A 24,214-nucleotide genomic window follows, 5' to 3' on the forward strand; every position below is an offset into this window, starting at 1 on the left:
GGGATAAGAGTGTCACGTTGTCAAGACATTTCACTAAAAAACAAAAATGTCAACCTCATGGTGGCGCTAGCTGAAAGTTTAAGGGATCAACAAAGTAATCAGGATTCACCCTCTATGAACCGTGAATGTCAGTACAACATTTTTGTGCCGTCCAATCCAATAGATGTCAAAATATTTCACAGGAAGTGAGATCTTTGACCTGTTCGTGGCACTACATGAAAAGTCAGAGGATCAGCAAAGTTATTAGGATGTATCCTCTGGGGATCGTGGATATCTGTAGCAAATGTTATACAAATCCATCCAACAGTTGATGAGATATTTTAGTCTGGATCAGAGTTGTTGACCGACTGACTGACCAACATTTCACTAGAGCCGCTAACGTGGCTAAAAACAAATAGCCAAGTAGCAAAGTGGATGCTTCAAAATGATCAGTCCTGTAAACAAATGAACAATGAAGTTCTTAGTTTCATTTCACTTTTAACAGTTACCCAACATGTTTTCTGATAAGCCACATCTTTGGACCCACTTATTGAGGTTTAATTGAGGTAAAAAGATTATTTATTAGAAGTCTTCAAATTGTAAAGCCAATACAAGGATAAGTATTTTTTAAAAAAGGCCATCCCAAACTTGAAATTATTAGAAAAACAGTGACACATATTGTGAAATAATCTGTTTCTTAGTGACACTATAGTTAGAGTGTGGAGATGCTGTATGCTGCACATTTCATTTTAAGCACATATGATTAGAGAATGATTGTATTACACGGGGAAACAGCCTCATTATTATCAGAAAGCGCCCTCTCCCCCAGTGTAATAATAGGATCTGTCTGTTTTGAGCAGGGCTTCAATCTGTGGTTTGGCCACATTTACAGAGTCAGCACATTCTGCCTCACTGCCTCATTCCAACATAATTCCTCTCAAAGAGTAAACTTTAAATGGAAAAATAGACTTTTGCCCACTCACCCTCCTTCCCATGCAGAACTCTAAACACATTTGTTTCTCTGACAGAGCTGACGACCAGTAAAAGTAGAGGAAAAGTAGATGAGAGCAGGAGAAATTGTTCAGAGTTGTTTTTTTTTTTTTTGTATCATCAGGTAAAAGCCCAAATTGTCTGTGTGTGTTAAAATGTCCTCACAGGATAAAAGAATATGAAAAAAATCTTTAAAACGGAATACATTTTACCACTCTGTACTTTATAAATTAAGATTAGCATCTAGTTTTAGGTTTAAGAATGAAATTTTGCATGGTTAGCATTAGCAGTTATTGGGTCAGGGTTTAAAGTACAACATTTGAGACATTACACAGACAAATGTAAGTAAGTGCCAATTTATCAAATATTTGATTGACAGTGTGTATGTTCTGGTCTTTTCTGCCATCTCTGATTTGTTATTTTTCATCTTAATTTGCTTATATGGAGTTCACAGTTATTAGCGGTCCACTGTTAGCATGTTCTGTTGTTGTTGTAATGGATCAGCCGGATGACATTTCTCTATCTGCAAAATAGTACTATTGTCCATCCATTTTGACATTTAATGCCTATCAAATATACATTTCACTACTCAACCCAGTGAAGGATCATGTTTCACTGTTTTGTATTTACCATATATAGTATATTTTATTCAAACCTTATCGACAAAAAATGTTTACATTGAGAAATGGAGCAATATTTTACACAAAACCAGGAAAACTATTAAGAGAGCACACAGTTGACCAACAACAAACAAGAGCATAAAGAAACAACAAGTAAAACATTTAATAGAAATCTATAAAGATTAGAAAGTACTCATGAAAAATAAATAAGACCAAACAAAACATATGCGAGACATTGGATTTCTAACAGAAAAGGTATCAAACTAGGTAGAGATTGAGAGAATATGTAAACTTAAAAATTAGCCGTCAAAATATAAAAATTGCCATTGATCTGACAGGAATTATTCTTAGATTGCAAAAATACAATTATATCATATTAGTATTAGTAAAAGTATAAGGCTGAAAGAACTGAAAATATGGGACCAGATAGTAACACAGTGTAAGTATAATCCTAGTACACAGCATATGCAAATGAGAAAGATGCAGCTGCTTATGAGTGTGTTCATCTCTAAAAAGAAACCAAGAGGAAACATCTAAAGCAAAGCTGTTTATTCCAATAGTTAACAGTCTGTGTTTCTGACCACGAAAGACAAAAAAATATGTTTATGTGTACATGGATGAAAGCTTCTGATATTTCCATTAAAACTGTTTATATGGTCAACAAACCTAACAGCAAATTGGGCAGGTTTTACATGACCACGCATAGTTAAGCATCATCAGATGGTTAATAACTCGTCTAGGTTATTGAAAATAGAAAATTAGATAGTTGACAATCCTGACTGAAGTGAGTTCTGATTGAGAAAACTCTAATTTGCCCAATAAAACAATAGAGCAACATGGTGTGTTTTGATGACATCTGCTAAAAAACCTTTTCTCAAAGTCAAGATAAACTACACAACATATGTTACATGAGTTCCAGTTTACAGTGCATGTTTACCTTGTAACCTGGGCGGTGGACCCACAGCATAGTTAAAGGCTGACATTATGGGCCTTGATTATCACTCAAGTAAAGTTTTACACCCGTGTTTAAGTATGCAGTTGAGAGGAGGAAAATGAGGGCTTCTACAGCTCCTGTTTTCTAATTTGTCCCTCACTCACTGCCGATCCCCAAACTACCACACCCTCAACCTGCACTGATGGTGTCCACGCAGACGTCCCCACTCAGGCTCCGAATGATGTCCTAGTCTGCCCCAAATTACAAGAACTGTCTTGGATTTCCTCATTTAAAAGACCTGTAATGACAACAGAAAAATGATCCCCTGGTTTTATAAATGTTCTGCTGTGGTAGCTCACACCTCACAGCAAATCTGCTTCCTCACCCCTTCCCTTGAAGCAAACATAAATCTCATCCTCCGACAAGGCCGTATGCTTAGGTTGCACTCCCAAACCTGCTGCTTCTTTATAAATCCCGTGTCAGCCCCTGTTCTCTTGTAGAAAATCAAACATCAAAAGGCTCATAAAGCAAAGGAGCAGAAAAGAAGGGAAAAAACATAAAGATAGACACATCTGTCAGGGCGCAGAGAACATCTGCGTGGATGGAATCAGGCGTTCCCTTTTCATTGAGAAGCATTGTGAGCTGTGTGAGCAAGGGGGGGAAGTCATTTTAAGCCATAATTCTGTCCTCATCCACACCAGAAGAACAAAACCCGATGATGAGTGCAGGGGATGGGTGACAGTGGGTTAGCAAGCTGCCTGAGTGTTTTTAACAGGCTCTGTAATGGACTGTGGTTGTTTTCGATGAGCATCTGTTGGAACCCATGTTTTATGGCCCCATCCTTATTGTGTCTCCAGTGAGGCTCGGAGAACGAGAGGCCCTCAGAGTCAAGGCAGACCTAATGTCTGTTTGCTTTATTTCCTCTCAATAGAAATCCAAGTTCCAGCCTCTAAAGCCATAAATCAGATCTGCAAGTTTTGGGGCATCAAGACACCCACGCAGCTGGCTCTACGAATGTTGTTCCATCAGTAATGTTATCACACTTTTTTTCTGCACAAACTGACATGAAATCATGTGCTGATTTTAACCCCTTTAACTCTTAATTTTTTTTTTAATTTAGAAAAACTTTTGTCCATGTCTTGTAATAGTTAAAGTCCCCCTCCACTCAAAAGTTTGATTTGCTTGTTGTTACTTCGGTTGGATTTTTGAGCTTCGCTGTGCAGAATGATGTACGTGCAGAGTTTGATCCTAGGAGGCTGTTTTCACCTTCATCTACTGAAGAGGGAAAGTTTCTCTGTGCTCACCAAAAAAATCAGAGTTTAAGGCATGATTTGTGACATCACAACCAGTTTAGAGCCAATCATGGGCTAGTATTCAACTTAAACTTATGTGCAAACTCGAAGCCTCCAGTGCACAAACACTGAGAATGGCCTTAAACTTTTGAAATGAATTATTTGTGCATATTCATATATTCTGGAAGAGGAGAAGAAGCAGATGTCATTTTAAGGATTTTAACGAGATAATTGGGGGGATACATATTAGACACAAAGTATTATTTAAATTCGAGTATTTTATGTACATCTTAAAACATGTCTGGAAGGGCTCTTTAAGTAACAATAAGAAAAACACATGATTGAGTGTTAAGCTATATGATGCTACTCACACTAAATGAAATGTTTAAACCCACATTTTTTATGGCTGCACCATTACATCATATGGAAAATTATAGATGGGATCTACACTGGAATTCAAAAGGATTTGTGTGTTTGGACAATGCTTGACTGCACAAAACCAGTTTATAAAAACAGATCCACCGATGGACCTGCTGGGGTTTTATGTATTGCATTTTGTGCATTTTGTTGTCTACAAGGTTACATAACACAATGTATCACAAGCTGTAATGTACACAGTCAGTCCGTCTCTGCACCAGACTGCACAGCAGCATTCACCACCTACTGTATGTATGTCCATGATTTACTGGGCACACTGGGACAGAGGTCTCTACTAATGGAATATCTAATGTCTCCATGACCGACACTTTAATCTGCGGTGAGACCTCCAGCTTGCAACTTTACTAAATAAATCTGAGATACTCTGAACAGCAGAAGCCTCAGACTGTGAGTTACAGCCCTCAGACCTTCTGTTAGTGCTGTATATACGTATATATATTTATTTGAGGGGGACTGGTGTATACAACTACGGCAAAAACTAAATTCCAATGAGATTTTGAGTTAGCTTTTGTTGCTATATATTTTGGAAGATAATTTTTTAGTCTATACGCCAAGCAAGATGTCGTCAAAACACGAGATAATAACGGTAACACCTGCGGGATCGTCATCTGCCAGATGCTCTTGTCCCATCTGCCAGGATGTCAACAATGATCCTGCAGTATCTACACGCCTCCATCACTTTCACACTGCTGTGAATAAGCAACCACAGGTGCCTCCCAATAACACAATTTACTGCTTCAAATAAAACTGTCAAGCATGGATAATAACCGCCCCCTGAATGCTTCTGCATCCTTGAATGTTTCACTGAGCAGTGTTAGGAGCCTTTTTTTTTTTCTTTTTTTTTTTTTTACATTTTTTGCAACTGGTTGCATCACAGCTAATGTCTGGTATGATTTAAATGTTATACGAGGCAAAATCAGATTCAGCATTTGGGATTTTCACTCTTTTCGACTAAATATCACATTTTGTGGTTAAGGATCAACATCTCTGATAGTGGATTTGTTCTTTGCATGAGAGGGATTTTGTCGTTTTATGAATATGAGTCTGAATTATTTGTGTCTGCATAAAATTGAACTGTTCAGCAAGTAAAAGTTGGGAAAGATAGGTTTTTCCTCTCCAGATCCCTGCTAAATGGGCAGCTAATACAACCAGAGTTAAAACGTTCTCCCCATAGTTGTGTGTTTTTACATATTGAAAGTTTCACTACAGCGATAAACATTGTGAAAATGTTTCTGTAGTGATCTTTGGGTTTAAAATCTCTGTTGATGCCATGAAATATATTCTTTTATAGAGGTTGTTTCTCCCAAAATGAGCTGCTTGTCTTACTATTTATCTTACATTAAGTTGAGCATTCTGAAGCAAAAGTTCTGCATGAGGGGCCCTCAAAAACCACATGATCCACTAACTGACTTCCAGGGCCATTCTGTGGTATAGGCAACTGGGAAACCACCTTTTCCTTTTTTCTTTTTATTTATAGCTTACTTGGTGCTTTTCTGTTCTTTGTCTCTTGGAATCTCTCACAGTAGATATTAGTTCACCAAACAATGTCAAAGACTATTTCCAGGGTCAAGAATGAACTTTCAATCTTAACTTTTTTCTCCTTTTTTTCTGATGTGAATGAAAAACGCTCTTTCTGTTGTGCACAAGTCACAAAATGTTGTGAAAAATTTCACATATTGTTTTGACGACTTTAACTGTCGATCGAGAACTGAGCCAAAGCAACTGAGAAAAACCTTAATACTGAAGCATCAGTGTTAGAGCAGCATGTTACTGATGTAGCTGCTGGTGGTGAAGCTAGTTTGAACTACTTTATATATACAGTTAGCTAGTTTAGTCTTGTGGTTCCCAACCTAGGGGTTGGGCCCCTCCAAAGGGAAATGTGAAATCTGAAATGTGACCCCAACTCCACAACTTCACAAGCCAAAAAGGTTGGAAACCACTGATTTAATCTGTAACAATGTGTTGTATTTTAAAAGCTTGTTATATTATCCATTGTGTCAGATCTTCATCTGAAATGGAGTGGAGTGGAAGTATTAAATACCATAAAATGGAAATACTCAAGTAAAGTCCAAGTACCTCCAAATTGTACAGTACTTGAGTAAATAGGTTAGTAACTTTCCACCACTGCCAGCCTTGAAACAAACCCGTATGGTGCATGGATACACCCTGGTGGACAAAAAGAAAAACTGTGATTGTAGTGCGCCGCCAGTGCAGCAGAGGGCGGCTGAGATTTTTTTTGACGGCGTTTATTTTGCGTGGACGAAATACCCTCAGCTAAGCAAAATGGCCGACGTTGAGATGGATATCGCGTCCAGTAGAATGAATAATGGCAACGAACACGTGTAAGTTATTTCATTTAATATTAGATATTTTTAATTACAAGGTGTTAACCCTTTCCGATTTCGAAAACAAAAACGAACCACCCCGTCAGTTAGAAATGTGGAGACTAGCAGAGCCGCAGCTTCACGTTGTTGCCGGGGCTAACGCTAATAGCCATCAAGCTAATGTTCTTTAGCTCACATAGCATTAAGTTTCTCTAAAAAAGATAGTATACGTAAGCGTATCTTTGCCTTACAGTTGTGCATTTTCTTCCATACGATGCGCGTGTCGCACCGCACACAGCCAAACCTTATGATTTGGCAGCAAATAACGATCTGTACATTGTGTATAACAGAGTCGAGGATGTAGCTTAGCCTGCTAGCTCTCAAGTTTGCTAAGATCGGTTAGCACATCCGAGCTAATGATTGATAATCGTGTTGGCGGTCGTTCTCAGAGTGACAGATAACCAGCGAAGTTTGCAAGGTGATACACAGGTGCATGCCACGTTCACTAACAGGAAGCCTTTTATCGCCAACTGTTGTAGCTGTTATTTAAAAGGTTACAAGCTTGTAGCTAAATCCAGCACATTACGTAACCACGCTTCACCTTATATTAACCACCAGACTAACTTCTTCTTATGATTTAGGTTAACTAACTTTATGTTACCACCTAGGTCATTCTTTTAACGTTGTTATTCTAAACTTGCTGCAAACAAGAGATTTATTTCACAACATATTGGAAATGTTGGTCAATGCGGGAACATGATCACAGTTTTCATGGTGTTTTCACGAGGAAACAGTATAAAACCATAGCTTTAAATGTGTTTGATGAAAGTGGTGTAATTATTACATACTGTACTGAGAGAAGTCGACTTCAGTACTGCACAGAAAGTAGCGGTCGGATGTCTGTTGTAAATGATAGCAGAGGTGTTGCTGGTGCCTTGGTTGCCCATGGTTACTGGTGTAGGAGGAGCAAACAGAAAGCTCCGGTACAAGCAAAGGACGCAGCTGAGGGTTGTTGGCATTATTAGGTGATGCATGCATAAGGTTTTTCATGTATTTATTGATCATTCATTTGATGAGTTAAATGTAGTGAACAGTGCCAATCGCAACTCTCCAGAGCTCAAGTTGATGTCTTCAAATTGTTGTTGTCCGACCAAACAGTCTAAAGATAGTACATTTATTTAAAGATTCCCTCCAGACTTATATAAATACTTTTCTTGGAACAATGATGTGTGTCTGATATGCTTTCTTTGCACAAAAAAACAGCTGTGGTTACTACTCTAATCAAATTAATCTACTTCTTCTGACTCACTATAAAATTTCAGAATCTATGAATATACAAGTATATTTCTTCTTAATGTTTACCTGCCAGACACAAGATGTCTCACTGTGAAGTTGTTTCACAGTGTTTGTGCACTGGAGGCTTCAGGTTTCCACATCACACTGAAGTTTCCACATCACGCTTGTGTAAATTAAACATCAGACCAGAATTAACTTCCAGACTAGTTGTGATTTCACAAATCCTGCTCGTTGGCCCGCCCCCTTAAAACTGGCTTTTCAGTGAGCGCAGAGAAACTTTCTGCTTTCAGCAGATGAAAGTGAAAACAACCTTTAAGTGTCAAACTCTGCTCATACATCATTCTGCACAGTGAAGTAGGAGCAAGAAAAAAATCATCACTTTGGAGAAACTGAAGCCGGTGGATGGTTGGGATTTTTGCTTGATAAACTATGTAAATTATTACTTGATTATCAGAATTATAGGGATGTATCAATCCAACCTGTTGTCTCCTGATACAGATACCTGAACTTAAAACTTCTATCTCATTACTTTCTGCAGAAACCTTGAACCCTTTTTCCAAATGTCCAAGTTTGCATACCTCACTGTGTGGAACTCATTAGAATAATTTTTGTGTAGGGTAACATATGGCCAGGGATTGATGTGAGTCGTCACTGAATGAATATAACCTAATCAGCTTAATAAGATCCGGTTCTGGATCTGGATCTGGATCAGACCAGCGCTTCCCTACAAAATAGTTAATGAATTCCCTTTAAATAGCCCCGATTAATCCCGATTAATTGACTTATCGTTCTAGCGCTAATGTGTCATTGACTGCTCAACCTTTTTAAATTTGTTCTCTTTTGAACAGGAAGCAGGATCTGGAAAGCCACGAGAGGAGCGGAAATGAAGACAGCGGAGACATGTCTGAGGAAGAAGAGGAGGAGGAAGAGGTAGGAGCGGACAACAGCGGGGTCTCCATACCTTCAGTGGTATGATTTCATGATTCTGATCTAACCTGTTGAATGTCAATCTCAAATTTAACCAGTCTGAAATGTGTTGCTTGATAATCTGGCATTTACACCATTAAACTAATACTGTCATGTAGTGTACTAGCAAGTTTTCAAGTGTCCAGTAGCTGCTTTACAGTTCATCTACTGTACATCTATAATTTCATTTTGAGGGTACTGCCCTTCCTCCACATACTTTCACGCTGAGTGCAGTTTAGTATGTTGATGGATTCTGAGTGTAACCCTATAAAATGGAAGAAGAAGCTTTCTCTCAAATTTCAGAGCATATCTTAAGATGTATGTTCAGATGATCCGACACCTGAATTAACTGTCAAGCTGATGTTTTTTTTTTCTCATATCAGGAGGAGGCGGAAACTAACGGCGAGAAGACGCAAGAGGGGTCCAAACATCACAGCAGTGGCGGTAAACACAAGAGGAAAAAACACAAGCATCGTAGTAAGCACAAAAAACACAAGCACGTCTCCGATGAGGACAAGGACCGTAAACGCAAGCACCGTCATAAACACAGGAAACACAAACGCAAAGAGGGCTCCTCTCCCTCCGGTGCTGTCATCTTTGGCTCCTCCAGTCACAAAAAAGTCGAATCCTCTCCCTCCTCTGGAAATCCGAGTCTGGACGACAGGGCCTTGCTGGAGGATTTGGAGAAACAGAGGGCCATGATCAAAGCTGAGCTGGACAGCCAGTTGATGGAGGGCAAGGTTCAGTCAGGCATGGGCTTGATCCTTCAGGGTTATAACTCTGGATCGGAAGAGGATGGAGACTCAAGGGTCAGAAACGGAGAACAGCGTCAAAGGGGCAGCTCAGGTAAACCCATATCTCCGAGGGGAGGGAAAGGTGGTAAATCTAGACGGGACTCAACAGAGGGCAGTAAAACCAGCACCAAGCGTCGCAGTCGGAGCAAGTCCGCAGACAGGCCTGCCAAGGAATCTAAGCAGGACAAGGTGACCAAAAGCACCAAGGACACAGGTGTTAAAGACAGAGCCCACGGCAGGAGCAGGTCGAAAGACAGAAAGCGTTCCGACAGCACTGACAGGTCCAAGGAGAGAACCAGGAAGTCCAACTCCCCCTCTAGCTGGAGAGGAGAGCAGAAAGGTAGCCGCACTGACAAACGTTCCTCGCCACAGCGGGATGACAGACCAAACCAGGAAAGAGTCAGCCGGAGGTCCAGATCACCTGGACGAGAGCGGCCAAGTCGCTCAGACGCCGACCGCGACAAACGGCCGGCCAAGTCCCCATCGAAGGACGCCTCATCGGGGAAAGAGAACCGCTCTCCACACAGACGAGGGCCTCACAGCCCCATGAGGAAACGCAGCGCTTCCCCTCGCCACAGAGATACTCACCACGCCCCAGCCAGTGCCTCAGACAGGACATCGAAACAGAGTCATTCTCCCTCCAGAACAAGGTCCCCCCCGAGGAGAGGCCGCAGCCGTTCACCAGACGTCAGGAGGAGGGACGTCGACAGGCAGGACTCACCGCTGAGGTTGGTGAACACAGATGACTATTAATAACCTGAATGTGTCAGAGCAATGAAAGGCCAGGCACGCCTTAAAGAATACATGTCATATCAATGAACAACAGTCTGACTGATTCTAAAAGATGTACAAAGATCAAATACTTGACCATTCATTGCCTTTGTGAAATGCTTAGTCGTCAAAATGAATGATAACATCAATAGTTTCCTTCTGGTTCCTCACGGATTGTCTGCATTGGAACAGTTTTATTTAAATAACCATGTAGAACATCCACTTCAGGTCTGTCTACTCCTCTGATGTTCGCACAGGAAGCGCCCGCGGGCAGACGTCGGGCCAGGCAGAGATAGATCACGAGACAACAGTCCCAGATCATCCTCTCGCCGCAGGATGAGTCGCTCACCTCTAAGACGGAGGTCTCCATCTCCACGACGACGCTCCCGCTCCTCTCCCCGTAGACGGAGCAGGTCTCCACTGAGACACAGGTGATGGCAGTTCACTTCTCACTGAACAATCATGTGTGTCTGCTTATGGTAGAGAATATTTAACCAAAACAGTTCATGTATGCAAAGACAAACATTTACTGTTTATATTTAGTCAAGCATTCTTCACGTTTTTTGGGGTTTGGATGTTTGATTTAAGTTTTCCTCTGGACCTTAACTTACATTTAGTGTGACCTAGTATTATTGGGGCAAGACCTTTGTCAGGTAGAATTTTCATCAGGTACTCAACTATCCTTCCTCAACATCTGTGCCCTGCAGGTCCGGGGAGAGAGACAGGTATGGCAGACTCAGACAATACCGACGCTCAACATCCCGTGATCGGGAGAGGAGGAGGCGGCGCAGCAGAGATGAAGACAAGTTCAAGGGCAGCCTTTCAGAGGGCATGAAGGTCGATCAGGAATCCTCAGAAGAAGAAGTGTGAGTAAAAGAAAATACGTTTCAGAGGGTGTTGATCTGATAACTTTGCAATCACCTGTAAAGAATTTATTTTTAAGATTGGACCATGTTTGCTAATCATCTCACTAGTAGTGGATTAAGGTCAGAAACGGGTCAGACCATCTGTGGTTGATGCACTTCTATAAAACTCATGTTCCCTACAGAATGTGCTGACCCATCAACATGAAATTGTGGTCTTGACATAGTTTATTTCATAAAACGTTTTTGTTTTTACAGGTTGGAGGACTTTGATGGGGAGGAGATAGATGAAGAGGCCCTCATCGAACAGCGCCGACAGCAGCGCTTGGCCATTGTACAGGTCTGTTTTAAACCTATTCTAATGCAAAATTGCTGTTTTTGTAGTTGCCATATCAGCCCAGTGTTTGAAGATATAGGTTTGTATTCTTTTCATAGTGATCTTTCTTTTCAGAAATTAATAACACAGCTAATGTCCATGACTTACTATGTTTGAGATGTATTCTTATGTTCTCACAATTCCCGCCATCGTACAGAAATACAAGGTTGTGAACGAGGACACCATGCTGTCGGAGCCCAGCAGCCCCCAGAGCAGCACCCGCAGCCGTTCGCCCTCACCGGACGACATCTTGGAGCGAGTAGCCCAAGACGTCAAGGAGTACGAACGGGAGAACCTCAACACCTTCGAGGCCAGCATCAAAGCCAAGCACAACCTCATTGCCCAGGAGAAAGACGGTAATTTCCTGCTCACCATTCAATAATCTGTTGGCATACAAGGCCAACTGAATGAACCACACCGTCACCTGCGTGCTCCAGCTCAAAGAATCAGTCAGGTTGGGGTTTGGTTTGTTTTGGTAGCTGCCCGGACAAATGTTGAGTAATGTTATGTGTCCATGTGCAATAAATTAAACCCATACATTTCATCTAAAAATGTTAAATTTCATCCTCTGATTTAAGCGCATGAATTGTACAGAATAATACAAAAGCTCTGAAGTCACATGCACAGGTCAGTCATCGCCCTGAACACTTTGAGAAGTGCTTTCACCATCACCAGTCAGCGGGTCCTCCTCCATATCTGCATGATAAGACTGAAAATGTGGTACTCAAGCATTGAAGTAGCTCCAAATATGTTACCTGTGATAGAATGGGGTTGCACTGACCCAGAATATTGCAGAATATTGCTCTCTATTCTTTCTCTACCTTTACCCGCCTTTTAAAGCCTCTGACATTCTAAAAAGGATCTGCGGATCATTTCATCTGCTCACCTACGTCATTGAAGGTCACAGCCTTCCATCAACATGGACGAGAGCCAAGACAGAAAGACTAAAACCTCTGTCAGACGCCGCAATCACTTTGAATAGTCTCTTCTCATTTTTTTTGTTTGATTTTCATAGAAAGTAAAATGGCTGAGTTTTTCAGTGCAGTTAAATTTCAGCTTTTCCCCCAAGTGCTACAGTAGTCAGTTTAGCTGATATGGAGGAAGTCCATTTTGCTGCTAAAGGTGAAAGCTTCCCTGCAATTTAGAACAATTTGGCCCATCTCACATAACCATAGTGACAACCAACCGTCATGTTATTGACTGGCTGAAGGATCCCAGTCCAGGCAAAACGAAAAGCAGTCTTTGCTTGCTTGATTTGTGTGACAAATGTAGAGTTGTGTGATGCAGGGATTTTTAATTTTGTTTCTTTTTGTCATGTGTTCATTCAGTTGCTGGCTTGTAATCCAAAGCCTGGGTGTCTCTGCCCCCTGCAGCATGTTTTGATCTCTGCAGAGTATGTGAATCAAACACATGTTCCAGATATTCTGTTTTACAACATGCTCGATGACTAGAAACTCATCATGTGTCGTTTTATTGTCGCTCTTTGTTTCAGGAGCCAACCCAAAGAAGCCCTCAGCCCCTGACATGTTTACAGAGTCGGATGATATGTTTGCTGCTGACTTTGATGTAAGTATTTTAGTTAGGATCAGTGGAGAGTCTTAATGCTGAACTCTACACATCTGGGAACGTCTGAGCATTGCTCTTATAATTTCTTCTGCATTTTAGTATCCACTGATCTCCTTTTTGTATTGTTTATGCAGAGTGCCAGGATGAGAGCAGCAGGTGTAGGAAAGGACTTCAAGGAGAACCCCAACCTCAGGGACAACTGGACTGATGCTGAGGGTTACTACCGTAAGTGTTTCTTCCCTAATCCTGACATTTGTGTCAGTATCACGGGACTATTACTATTTAATATAACAAGTATCTCACACCTTTTTTTTGTCTTTATTTTAAACAGCTTTGCTCCCATTAACAAATGTGTGTGTCTGTGCCATACGTGTGGTTATTCAGGGGTGAACATCGGGGAGACACTGGACAAGCGTTACGATGTGTATGGCTACACTGGCCAGGGTGTGTTCAGCAATGTGATCAGAGCCAGGGACACCGCCAGGGCTGGCCAGGAGGTGGCAGTCAAGATCATCCGAAACAATGAGCTCATGTGAGTCATACCATTTTATCTAGACAAAATTCTTACATTTCCAAACTATAGGCCTTTTTGGAAATACATTAATGACAACAAAGCCAATCACATGGACAGTTTAATTGAATTTGCACTGATAATAACATAACTGCATTTTCGGTGAACAGGCAGAAGACTGGTTTGAAAGAGTTAGAATTCCTCAAGAAGCTGAATGACGCCGATCCTGATGACAAGTTTCACTGCCTTCGCCTCTTCAGGCACTTCTACCACAAGCAGCATCTGTGTCTGGTGTTCGAGCCTCTCAGGTACCGAGATAGGAGACACTTGTTTTTCTCCTCATCATTTATCTGATGGCCTCACTTGTTAATGATCCGTGGTATTCTCATCCGCAGTATGAATTTGAGAGAGGTGCTGAAGAAATACGGTAAAGACGTAGGGCTCCACATCAAAGCTGTGCGCTCTTACAGTCAGCAGCTCTTCTTGGCCCTAAAGCTGCTCAAACGATGCAACATCCTCCATGCAGACATCAAGCCAGACAATATCCTGGTACGATCTGAATACTCTTTAAATTAAGATTAAGAAGGTTATACAATGATGAAAATAGTTGGGTACTGATTTCTTTATTTTGTCAATCCTTAAAAGGTGAACGAGTCAAAGACCATTTTGAAGCTATGTGACTTTGGTTCTGCGTCGCACGTTGCTGACAACGATATCACTCCGTACCTGGTCAGCAGATTCTACCGAGCTCCAGAAATCAGTGAGTTGCATTATTTGTATAAATCACGTCTCTACATCCATCTGTCGGTTTCAAACCTCGCTCACAATGTCTTCTGTCTCAGTCATAGGAAAGCCGTACGACTACGGGATTGACATGTGGTCTGTCGGCTGCACATTATATGAGCTTTACACCGGCAAAATCCTGTTCCCCGGATCCTCCAACAACCACATGATCAAACTGGCTATGGACCTCAAGGGCAAGATGCCGAACAAGGTGGAATTGCATCATAGGATTTCAGTTTCTTCAGTTATTCTCTTTCCCAGATGAAGTGAGAAGTGTTGCTGTTCCATGCAGTGTTCAAGACCTTATGAGTGACGCAATGTTGTGGTTTTCTTTCCTCAGATGATCCGCAAAGGCTTGTTCAAAGACCAGCACTTCGATCAGAATTTGAACTTCCTGTACATTGAAGTAGACAAAGTGACAGAAAGGGTAAGGTGCTCTTTCATACTTGTACGGTTGACTTTTTAACCCGATGAAAGTTGTTAGCATGAACAAGAATAACTTGTTGTACTTGCTGTTAAGATCTGACGATCAGTATTACACATGTACTGAAAACGTGATGTAGTTGATGTCATTATTTATTGTTGATTTTTTTCTGTCTGCCCTATTAGGAGAAGGTGACGGTGATGAGCACCATCAACCCCACCAAAGACCTGCTGACAGATATGATTGGAGGCCAGCGACTGCCTGAGGACCAGAGGAAGAAGGTGATGCAGCTGAAGGACCTGATAGATGGCACCCTGATGCTGGACCCAGCCAAACGCATCAGCATCAACCAGGCTCTGCAGCACCCCTTTATCCAGGAGAAGATCTGACACCCAGAACTCCCCCCTCCTACCACACTCCCAGAGCAGATGGAGAACCAACCACTAAACCAGCTCTGACAGGAACTCAGTGAGGCAGCCAACCCACAGACTTCTATTCAGAATGTCATGGATTTTTGTTCTTCCTCAACATTATTTTGTTTATGAATACATAAAAATGTGTTTTATTGTAAATAGATCATTGAAATGGTAGCCATTCTTGAAAACATTGATTTTTTTGCGAATATCATTGTAAACTTTCCCCTCATACCCAGCAATGCAGTTATGGACTTTTTTTTTTTTATTTAACTGACATTGGAGTGACATGTTTAAAAAGAAAAATATAATTCCTGTAAATACTGTATGTCTATTGCATTAACAATCTCAAGCAGCAGACAGTTGAGTTTTGTCGTAGTTGCAGAAGTCTAAATACATCTTCTCTTTTTTTTTTTTTAACCACATTGCTCATTGTGGGGCGATGCATGCTTTTGAATGTGCACCCTTTGTGCTCTAGATTTCTGTGGTGCAGGCCTGTGTAAATGCTCTGTATGTGCATCAGTGTCCCACATGTGACAGCAACCCCCTCCCCCCTCCCCCACCCCTAACCAAGTTCCCAGGCCTTGAGGTCTGAGCTGAAGGAATAGATGCATATTATGTACTCCTTGAACAAGATTTTCTTATTCTCAAAGCAGGTAGTCATTGTTTTCTGTTGCTGGACATTTCCATGTTTTTTACCCTCCTCTCCCTCCAGCACTCTGGCTAGGACCTGGCTCTTAAGGCTCTCAGATTCAAGTGCCTCCTGTATGAGCCAAGTCTGTTAAAACACCTAACAATGCTGGCCTATTGAAGCCACACCTGTGACCCTCTTCTCCCATTGTTGTATATAGTCCATAGTTACTGCCATTTCATGTATGATTCATTTGTTTTTTCCATTAAGTGGTAAAAAACAATCTTGTGATTTCAATAAAGAATAGTTGTGGAAACACTGCTGAAAGAGCACCTTCAGTATAAGACAACTTTTTAGTAATAAAATGTTTCCTATTGTATACCAAACCCCCCGTTCTTCATTTTATCCCCAACATGTTGGCATGGTGAAGTTGATAATGTAAAAAGCTGTGAAGTGTTTGATATGTAGAGAAACAGTTGTGGAACATGTGTACAGATTTGATAACAGGTTGGAAGCCGTCCTTAAAAGAGCTTTTGACATACTCTGGATAAGATCCGTGCACCCCTCTAAGTGTAGTCTGAAGATGGCACAGGAGTGTTAAAAAGGTGGTGTATTTCTTTGGAGAAAAAAATTGTTTTCATCTAAGACAGCTGCAGCCTCAGAGCATCAAAAGTAAAAACGGTCTCTCTTGTATCCAGTTGGAACAATTTATGGCTCTCATGCAGCCTCTCTGCAGTGGAGGGACTAACTGTACCCTTCATTTCCGTTGCATGATTGCACTTGTGTTGAGCTTCTAAAAAGCATAATGGGAGACTCACTTAGAAAAGGATGACCATTTTTCTCATCCTGGGAAGTTAGGGAATGATGCAAGATCTCTCTGTGATTGCATGGAGCACACTAAAAGGACTTCTGATATGAGCTGATGGGCTGTCAGCCTAAAGGGTCTGTAAATACATGTGGGCTATAGCGGAATAAGCATTGGTAAAGGTGTTAGTGTGATTGAGCAGGGACAGTAACACCTACTGGCTTTAATCTCTTGGCATACAGGGACGAGGGCATGACTGCTCATAATGTGAATATGTAACCAAACAAGTAATTTATAACCATGCTATCAAATTCATGAGGGTGGAATTCACACTTCATTGCATAGCTCCCAACAACGTAATTGTAATTTCTCATGATGATCAGAAGAGGGCATCAGCAGCACTAGCTATGCTCCATGAATGAAGTTATAGATGGTGACTGAGTTTGGAACTTGGCACTAACGACTTTAAATTGAGTTTATTTAATTGTTGGTAAGAGGAGTATATACTCAAACAAAAATCTAATTTGACATCAGATTACACTTTTTTTTTACTGTCTTGGCACAGTATTTTTATCAAGTTGCATAACATTGTTCCTTTGGATATGGTTTGATGAAGTAATCAGTTTGATTTGTGGTAATTTGAGGTGTTTGTGCACAATTATAGAAGTAATATTTTCATCCTCTGTCATGGTGTCATGATAAAAACAAAAATATAATTTAAACAAATAAAATTGTCTTATTATCAAAACCATCACATAAGGAAGAAAGGAGACTTAAAATATAATTTCCATTTTTATTAAAACCATACAAACATTTGTAGTCAGTTATAAAAGAGCAAAGTGGCTCTTCTGGCGGAGGGGCAGTGCTGGGCACTTGAAGCTCCTCTGTGAGCCAGATCTGTCTGGCCTCTACCCAGGGCCTGGGAATCCCTGCTTTCAAAGTCAATTCTTTATTGGCCCCAGGATACTCCCCATTTCCTCTGCTAAACCTACAGAAAGAGTAATGTATGTACACATATATAAAAGCACAATAAATGTGAAAACTAAAAAAAACAAAACAAAATCAAAGAAAAGTAGAGTGCATTACGCAAATCTTGACTTTTCTCATATTCACTTTTCTTATATAAATGTTCTGTCATTTTTATCTTTTTCCGGTCTCACAAGACACTTTACATGTTTATTTTTTTATTTTTTCATAATTCACAATGGAAGATTGGCAGTGATCTTTCTCTTTACTGACAGGCAGATACGTATAAGGCACATACCTCAATGTAATTTCCTTCTCTCAAAGGAAATCATTTCTACTTCTTTGAAAAAGCAAAACACCATCAATGCACAGCTACAAAAATGACAAAAGTACCAAAGAACAATAAAACAATTTGTACCTCATTGCTTTGACGCTGAATAAAAGGTAAACTACTTAATATTCTGTGCGCAGTCACATAAGACTGCAAGGCATACTAACACTGTTGACAAAGTCACTGCAATACTTGATGGCAGTACACATTCTGAATTTAAGAGCTTTGGAGAAAACAATACGGATGATTTCCTATAAAAACAAAACACATCACTTTACAGTATTTATCATCATGAGAGGGGAATTCATGTGCTGTGGACCACTGTTGGTCATTAAGACAGATTTAAAACATGAAGTACTCATATCTATTCATGTAAGCATACATAAAGCACCAAATGGGACCTTTGATCATCGAGGAGAAAATGTCCATTTCACATCAGCTCCAAACAACCGTGCAATCCAACGTCAAAAATCAGATTATCACAAACAGAATATAAAAACACTGTTATATACACTTGAGTACCTTACCAGACTAACTAACTCAAGCCATTTAGATATCAAGTAGACAACTATCTATGATACCTTTAAGACTTGGATGCGTTATCCATTTTTTTGGACTCGATACCATACCGCAGTTTCTCTTGACAAAAAACATCACTTGGTAAAACTTGGTAGAAGCACTGAAACATTTACAGATTCACCAAAGTAACATACAAACAAAATGACAACAAATGTAAATATACCACTTATTAAAACCTATGATATATAAAGTTATTATCAGGGCCTGTTGAATTGACACATGACCCATAATCCCATCTGACCTGCTGTAACAAGAATGGATTTGACGTCTTTGTACCTGTTGGATCAAAACGGTAGATACTTGGCACATGGGCTATGTACTTATAAAGACAGTGTTCATGTTTCATCTTGAATACATGCATTTTTACCAACAGTGTGTACAGCAAAAACAGTGACAATACACAGAATACTGTTTTAAAGAAGTGAGCTTTTGCTCACTATCACATAGTAATACAAAGAGAAGGGCTTTCAAAAATAGCCTTCATTCCAGAAAAGGAATATAACTATTTATCTATACATAATTTTTGACCCATCCCATTTCTGTGTGGGATGTCATTTTTACAAAATAAATGGGTTTGGCAACTGCCTGAAGACTGCCAGAACACTTTAATTATATTTTAAAGTTCTCATAATTGCCACTTTTGTCTTAATCTTCACATACACCATAGTTTTTCTCTTCCTTTATTCCATCTTTCCTAAGGGAGGAGAAAGCAGAGAGAGAGAGTAGCTACTGCATGATAGCCAGGAACTTGCTCTCCTCAGCAAGGGTGGTGAGGAGAGAGCTCATGTCGCCAATGGCCATGTTGTTTAAACCAGGGGCCACACTGTGGAAGTTCGCAGATGCTCTTGGGGTTGTCAGCCGTGATGAGGTCCTGGAAAGACCCTGGAAGATGGAGGGACTCAACACCCCTGAGACCAGGCTACCCTGGTCATAGCCATCCTCCAGCATGGCACCAAAGTCCAGACTTACCCCATCGTCCAATACACCAGGCACAGTGCCATCCACTGTGCTGGTCACCTGGTCTGAACCAGGAGAGAGAAGGGCAACAGGGTCCCCACTGCCACTGCCACCATCTTGTCCCACAGACTCAGCCATGGAGTCTAGCAAGCACTGGTCCTCCAGGACAGAGAACGAGGAGGTCTTGGGATCTGCTGGCTCAAAGGGAAGGCGATCACTGAAGCCATGCTCTAAGTATCCATGGTCTGGGGCCTCCAGTTTCAGCCCAGATACCTGATGTGCAAGGGAACAGTGGTTCCCATTCCTCTGTAGTTGTTGTTGCTGATTGAGGCTAGCCTGGATTTCATTGGAGCTCTCAGGATTGAGATACTGCTGGGTCCTGACCAAGTTCCTGTAACTGTTGATTGGTGGGCGAGGGGCATGTACCTGCCGATTGTGATGAAGACCAGTTCCCTGGGAGAGGCTGGGGACGTTGTCCATGGAGGCCCTATTTAGGATTAGGTTGTTTCCAACCTGGCAAGAGGTGCTACTGTTGTGGTTCTGCTGAAAGTGGCTCTGTTTTTGAGGTCCACTGGAGGCCTGCTGTTTGAAGCCCTGCGGAAGAGGCCCATCAATTATCTGGGAGAAGTGAGGCCTGCCAAAGGTGTTTGTAGAGTTGTGACCAGATACTCTTATCTCCGTGCAGGAGTTTGGGGATGTCTCTAGCTTCACCCCAGGGTTGACACTGCAAGCACTTTGAGACTGGTTAGCCTGGGCACAACTGTTCTGGAAATCAAGGGGAACTTGCTGCTGAACCACCATGTTTCCAAACCTGCCAAAAGGTTCAGATATGGGTCCATGATCTGTACCTGACCACCTTCCACATTGTGTCTGGTGGTTCTGTTCTCTCTGAGGAGATCTGTCAGCACTTCCGGAGCTCACTTCATTCCACTGGATGGGAAGCTTACTGGGGCTCTTCCTCGCCAGCATCTGCTGCTGCTGGAGGCTGTGGGACCCTCGGAAGACCAGGTTCAGCCCTGAAGTCTGCTCAGTCGCCTCCATAGATGGATGGGAGGTGTCCCTTTGGCTAGAAACTATTTGGTCCTCAATGTGCATGTAGGAGCCACCATCTGTCTGAACCTGGGAGTGGAGATACTGTACCAGGTCATCTGGTAGCATGTCCTCATCCCCAAGCAACAGGCCTGCCTCCCCATCATCCTCCATAGCTAGAGCTTCTAAGGCTGCGTGTTCTGCAATGCTGGGAGTGTATGGCGAGTGCTGCAGGCCTCTCTGCAGGTTGCCTTCTGAGCGAGTGTAGTTCTGTAGGCTAAAGTTGCGAGTTTCAGGTGTAGAATGATGAGACAGAGGTGGAAGGGGGTGGAGGTTATTAAGACTGTTGAAGCGCTGCACTGGGGGCAGACCGCAAATGTCAGGAGCCTGCGTCCGCACTGGGTCACTGGCCCTCCGGTTCCCATTCATTGGTCCCTCGCCAGGATAGAGGACCCTCCTCCTGTAACCTGTGTGTCCCGTATACCCATTGGTGTACCCGTTGGTGCCCTCACTGCAGCGGTGTGGCCTGACTAGAGGTGGCAATGAGTTGTTGCTGCCACCCTCATCCATCATGGCCATGTGAGTTTTCAAGCTCATGCGCTCCATGTTGGGTAGAGGCGTGGGCGGTGGGCCACCAGTTGCTGCTGCATACTTGGCTTTCAGGTGGTAGTGCTGTGCTGGGGTTAAATTGAGCATCCCCCGTGACCCCCCTCCTCCTCCTATGCCTACTCCTCCCACACCTCCACAGCCCCCACCTGAGGGTATAACACCACCCCATCCTCCTGCCCCACCTCCATACTGGCTAGCCTCACTGGACCGGCGGGAGGCATCAGTGGAGATGGGGTCATAAGAGTCGGTGGAACTAAGGTTGTGGAGGCGGCGGTGGTGGGCTGCTGCCGTCATACCCTCACTCTGGGAAGTCTGGCTGGAGCGTCGGCTGGAGAAGCAGGGGGAGATGCCTGAGGAGCGCCGGCTGCTGCTCAGGTAGGCTGAGCTGGTGGCGCTACCACTGCTGTCACGCCGGTCTAGGAGCAAATTGAGCACTGTTAGCTCTGTGCTACCCAGCTCAGCATGAGCAGGTGGCTGAGGAGCAGACACCCCCCACTGCCTGCCTAGACAGGATCCTGGGGAGAAACACAGACAGAAAAAGCAATGAAGAAAGTTTGAACACCGATAGAGAACAAGGAAATTATGTGGAGAGTGAGATTACAGGAGGATGAGAGAGAAAAAGCCAAATAAGTTAAGTATAAGTGGGGAGAGATTGCTCAGACAGATGTTGCCAGAGACAACTGGAAGCACTTGACCATGAAACATTGTTACATGCTATTCTCTCTGATACGATATACAGCTTGATATGGTTATGATACCATTTTCTAGCGGAACAGTAAATTTTAAGCATTTGTTTTGCCTGAATGCTTCAGCCAAAACTGGCAAGATGGAATTCAGGATAATTCATTTCTCAAGTGTGAATTGTATGCACATTTGTGGTGATGTGTAAATTCAGTGTACAGGTGTTTTTTAACTGAATGTGCATCAAAATAATGCTACTACATGCTGTTGTAAATTTGTGAGGATTGTAGATGTTGGTAAAACATTTTAAGAGCATTTGGGAAAAGGTTTGAATATGCATTTAGACATCAAATTCAAGAGTTTTCAAACAAAATAAAAAGTTATGCTTACCCTTCCCCAGGATGTTGGGTAGTGTGGAAACTTTGGGGGGCGGTGTTGGGGACAGGGGCCCCAGCCTGGGCAGCGCTCCATTCACCTGCTTCAGCCTCTCCATCTTGATGTGCTCCATCCAGCGCAGGGGGCGGCCAACACTTCGCCTCGCCTGCAGGGTCAGCATGGCTGCAGTTGCCGTGGAGACTGTGGAGTCCATAATGGGGGCTGGCTCACCCTCACACTCCTCCTCTGCGTCCTCTTCATTTTCCTCTTTCTCATCGTCCTCCTCCAGCCCCTCCCCTGGCGAGCGTCCGGCGCTCACAGCAAGCTGGACTCCACTGCTGGGATAGGTGCTGATGGGGGACTGGTCACTGCTGCATGTAGACTGACCGCCAGGGCTTGGCTGAGACGTCTGACAGACACAGACCAGGAAAGAAAGACAGACAGAAGATTTGAAGAAGGTAGGAGAGGAAAAAATATATATAAGAGAGCAGGTGATTATCACGTTTATTCCTGGTAACACAAGGGCAGGTGTACAGTGTCATATGCTACAAACAATGATACCATGAAATGCAGGAGCATTTCCTACAACAACAGGCAATGATAATTATTCATAAAACTTTGACCATTGTGAGAGATCACTTTATTCATGTGTTCATATAATTATCATGTATAATCATTGCAGTTTTAGCTGCCAAACCAAATAACCAACTGCCAGCTTTATTCTTTTAGAAAAAAAAAGCAGCGTTTGATAGGCAATGTTTAGTACGTTACTGGGGCATAAGTAATGCCTCCCCCCTGTGCTCCAGTTGAGACACACAAAAAAACGCTTCAGAAGAGAAAATCATGTTTTGGGTTGTTTTCAGAGGATAGGCAAATAGGATAAAGGCCTCTTGTGAGACCAGCTAGTGCCTAATTAGGTTGTTTACTGAATTTTAGGAACTATGTTGCACTGAGGAATAATAGAATCACTTTTTTTGGCATGAAGTGTCCGCAGTGTTTAGAGAGTATTCACCCTGTTTACTATTGAATGAATTTGGCTGCACAGTGGAACCCTGGGCAGTATCAGGCATACTTTTTCAGTTCTGCCCTAAGGCATGGGCATAGTTTAGATAAGTGTATCACTTTTGGTAAATATCATTGCCACTTTTCAAAGTGTTGTACAATGAAATATAAAGAATAAACTTTTTATGAATGTGAGTGATGAGGGAAATGTACAATGAGAACAAATCTGGCACATTTGGGGTGAAAGTGTCAAGCAGCTGTGATGGAGATGAGAAAAGTCCGACAGACAATAAAATAATGAGCAAGAAAGGAAAAAGTGAGATTTGGAAAGAAAGCGAAAGGATACCTATCTCACCTGATTACCCACTGTCCTTAGAAAGGGAAGGAGAGAAATGCCGAAGCATTGGATAGAAAAAAACATTTACTCATTAGAAGACTTCGGTGTTAAATATGCATGCCCCCAGTTCAGTGTTAATTCACACACAAACCTACATGTTAGGCATTTAAATTGTCATATTAAAGAAAAAGAATTGGTAGTAAAAGTATTAGAGAAGACTTAAATGAATCCAAATAATGTTAAAATGTTTAGTTGTATACAACCTGAAATGAAGTCTTACCATGGGTTTCTCTGTCTTGATGGACTTGACCTGCAGACATTCATCCTGTTTTGAGGTAGCATGGTTGTACTCCCTTTGGTCCGTATACCCACCCAGGGGCAGTTGGCCTGGAGACCGGCCCTGACTGTTGCCCCCAGGCTCCCGGGGCTGGGGAGGAGGGCGTGGGTAATCTCCACGCTGTTTCTTGGTGACGTGTGCCTCGGGCCCATGCACTGTCTTAACATGTTTGCGTAAGGAGCTGGGGTCCGTGTAGCGTTTGGTGCAGCCCGGGATTTTGCACACATACGGTTTC

At 42.2% G+C, this 24,214-nt stretch overlaps 2 protein-coding genes across 3 annotated transcripts in view; one reads left to right on the top strand and one right to left on the bottom strand.

Moving 5' to 3' along the window:
• Window positions 1–6,491: 6,491 nt before the first annotated feature.
• Window positions 6,492–16,357, top strand: prpf4bb (pre-mRNA processing factor 4Bb). Of its 2 annotated transcripts, none has more exons than XM_042399823.1 (16): window positions 6,492–6,595; window positions 8,722–8,842; window positions 9,223–10,361; window positions 10,662–10,835; window positions 11,112–11,270; window positions 11,526–11,607; window positions 11,801–11,999; window positions 13,136–13,209; window positions 13,344–13,434; window positions 13,594–13,741; window positions 13,891–14,028; window positions 14,116–14,269; window positions 14,366–14,480; window positions 14,563–14,714; window positions 14,844–14,930; window positions 15,113–16,357. In XM_042399823.1, exons 1-16 carry the CDS (start codon window positions 6,537–6,539, stop codon window positions 15,314–15,316), a joined length of 3,096 nt encoding a protein of 1,031 aa, XP_042255757.1. In that variant the 5' UTR covers window positions 6,492–6,536; the 3' UTR covers window positions 15,317–16,357. The 2 variants fall into 2 exon arrangements, with proteins under 2 accessions (XP_042255757.1, XP_042255758.1); XM_042399824.1 differs by having other exon boundaries at window positions 8,722–8,803.
• A 1,198-nt stretch (window positions 16,358–17,555) lies between these two features.
• gli3 (GLI family zinc finger 3) overlaps window positions 17,556–24,214 on the bottom strand; it is a 59,962-nt gene continuing 53,303 nt past the window's right edge. The window contains exons 11-13 of the mRNA XM_042400032.1: window positions 23,923–24,213; window positions 22,319–22,712; window positions 17,556–21,762 (exon numbers count right to left, since the gene is read on the bottom strand). Coding sequence (XP_042255966.1) covers window positions 19,379–21,762; window positions 22,319–22,712; window positions 23,923–24,213 — 3,069 coding nt within the window. The 3' untranslated portion in view covers window positions 17,556–19,378. The remainder of the gene's footprint in view (window positions 21,763–22,318; window positions 22,713–23,922; window position 24,214) is intronic.

This window comes from Thunnus maccoyii, chromosome 21, assembly GCF_910596095.1.
Source record: "Thunnus maccoyii chromosome 21, fThuMac1.1, whole genome shotgun sequence".
Taxonomy (NCBI): domain Eukaryota; kingdom Metazoa; phylum Chordata; class Actinopteri; order Scombriformes; family Scombridae; genus Thunnus; species Thunnus maccoyii.

Coding starts and splice junctions, on each gene's coding strand:
- prpf4bb (XM_042399823.1), top strand. CDS start 6,537: ATGGCCGACGTTGAGATGGATATCGCGTCCAGTAGAATGAATAATGGC. Junction 10,362..10,661: donor AGGCAGGACTCACCGCTGAG/GTTGGTGAACAC, acceptor ATGTTCGCACAG/GAAGCGCCCGCGGGCAGACG. Junction 11,271..11,525: donor GAATCCTCAGAAGAAGAAGT/GTGAGTAAAAGA, acceptor TTGTTTTTACAG/GTTGGAGGACTTTGATGGGG.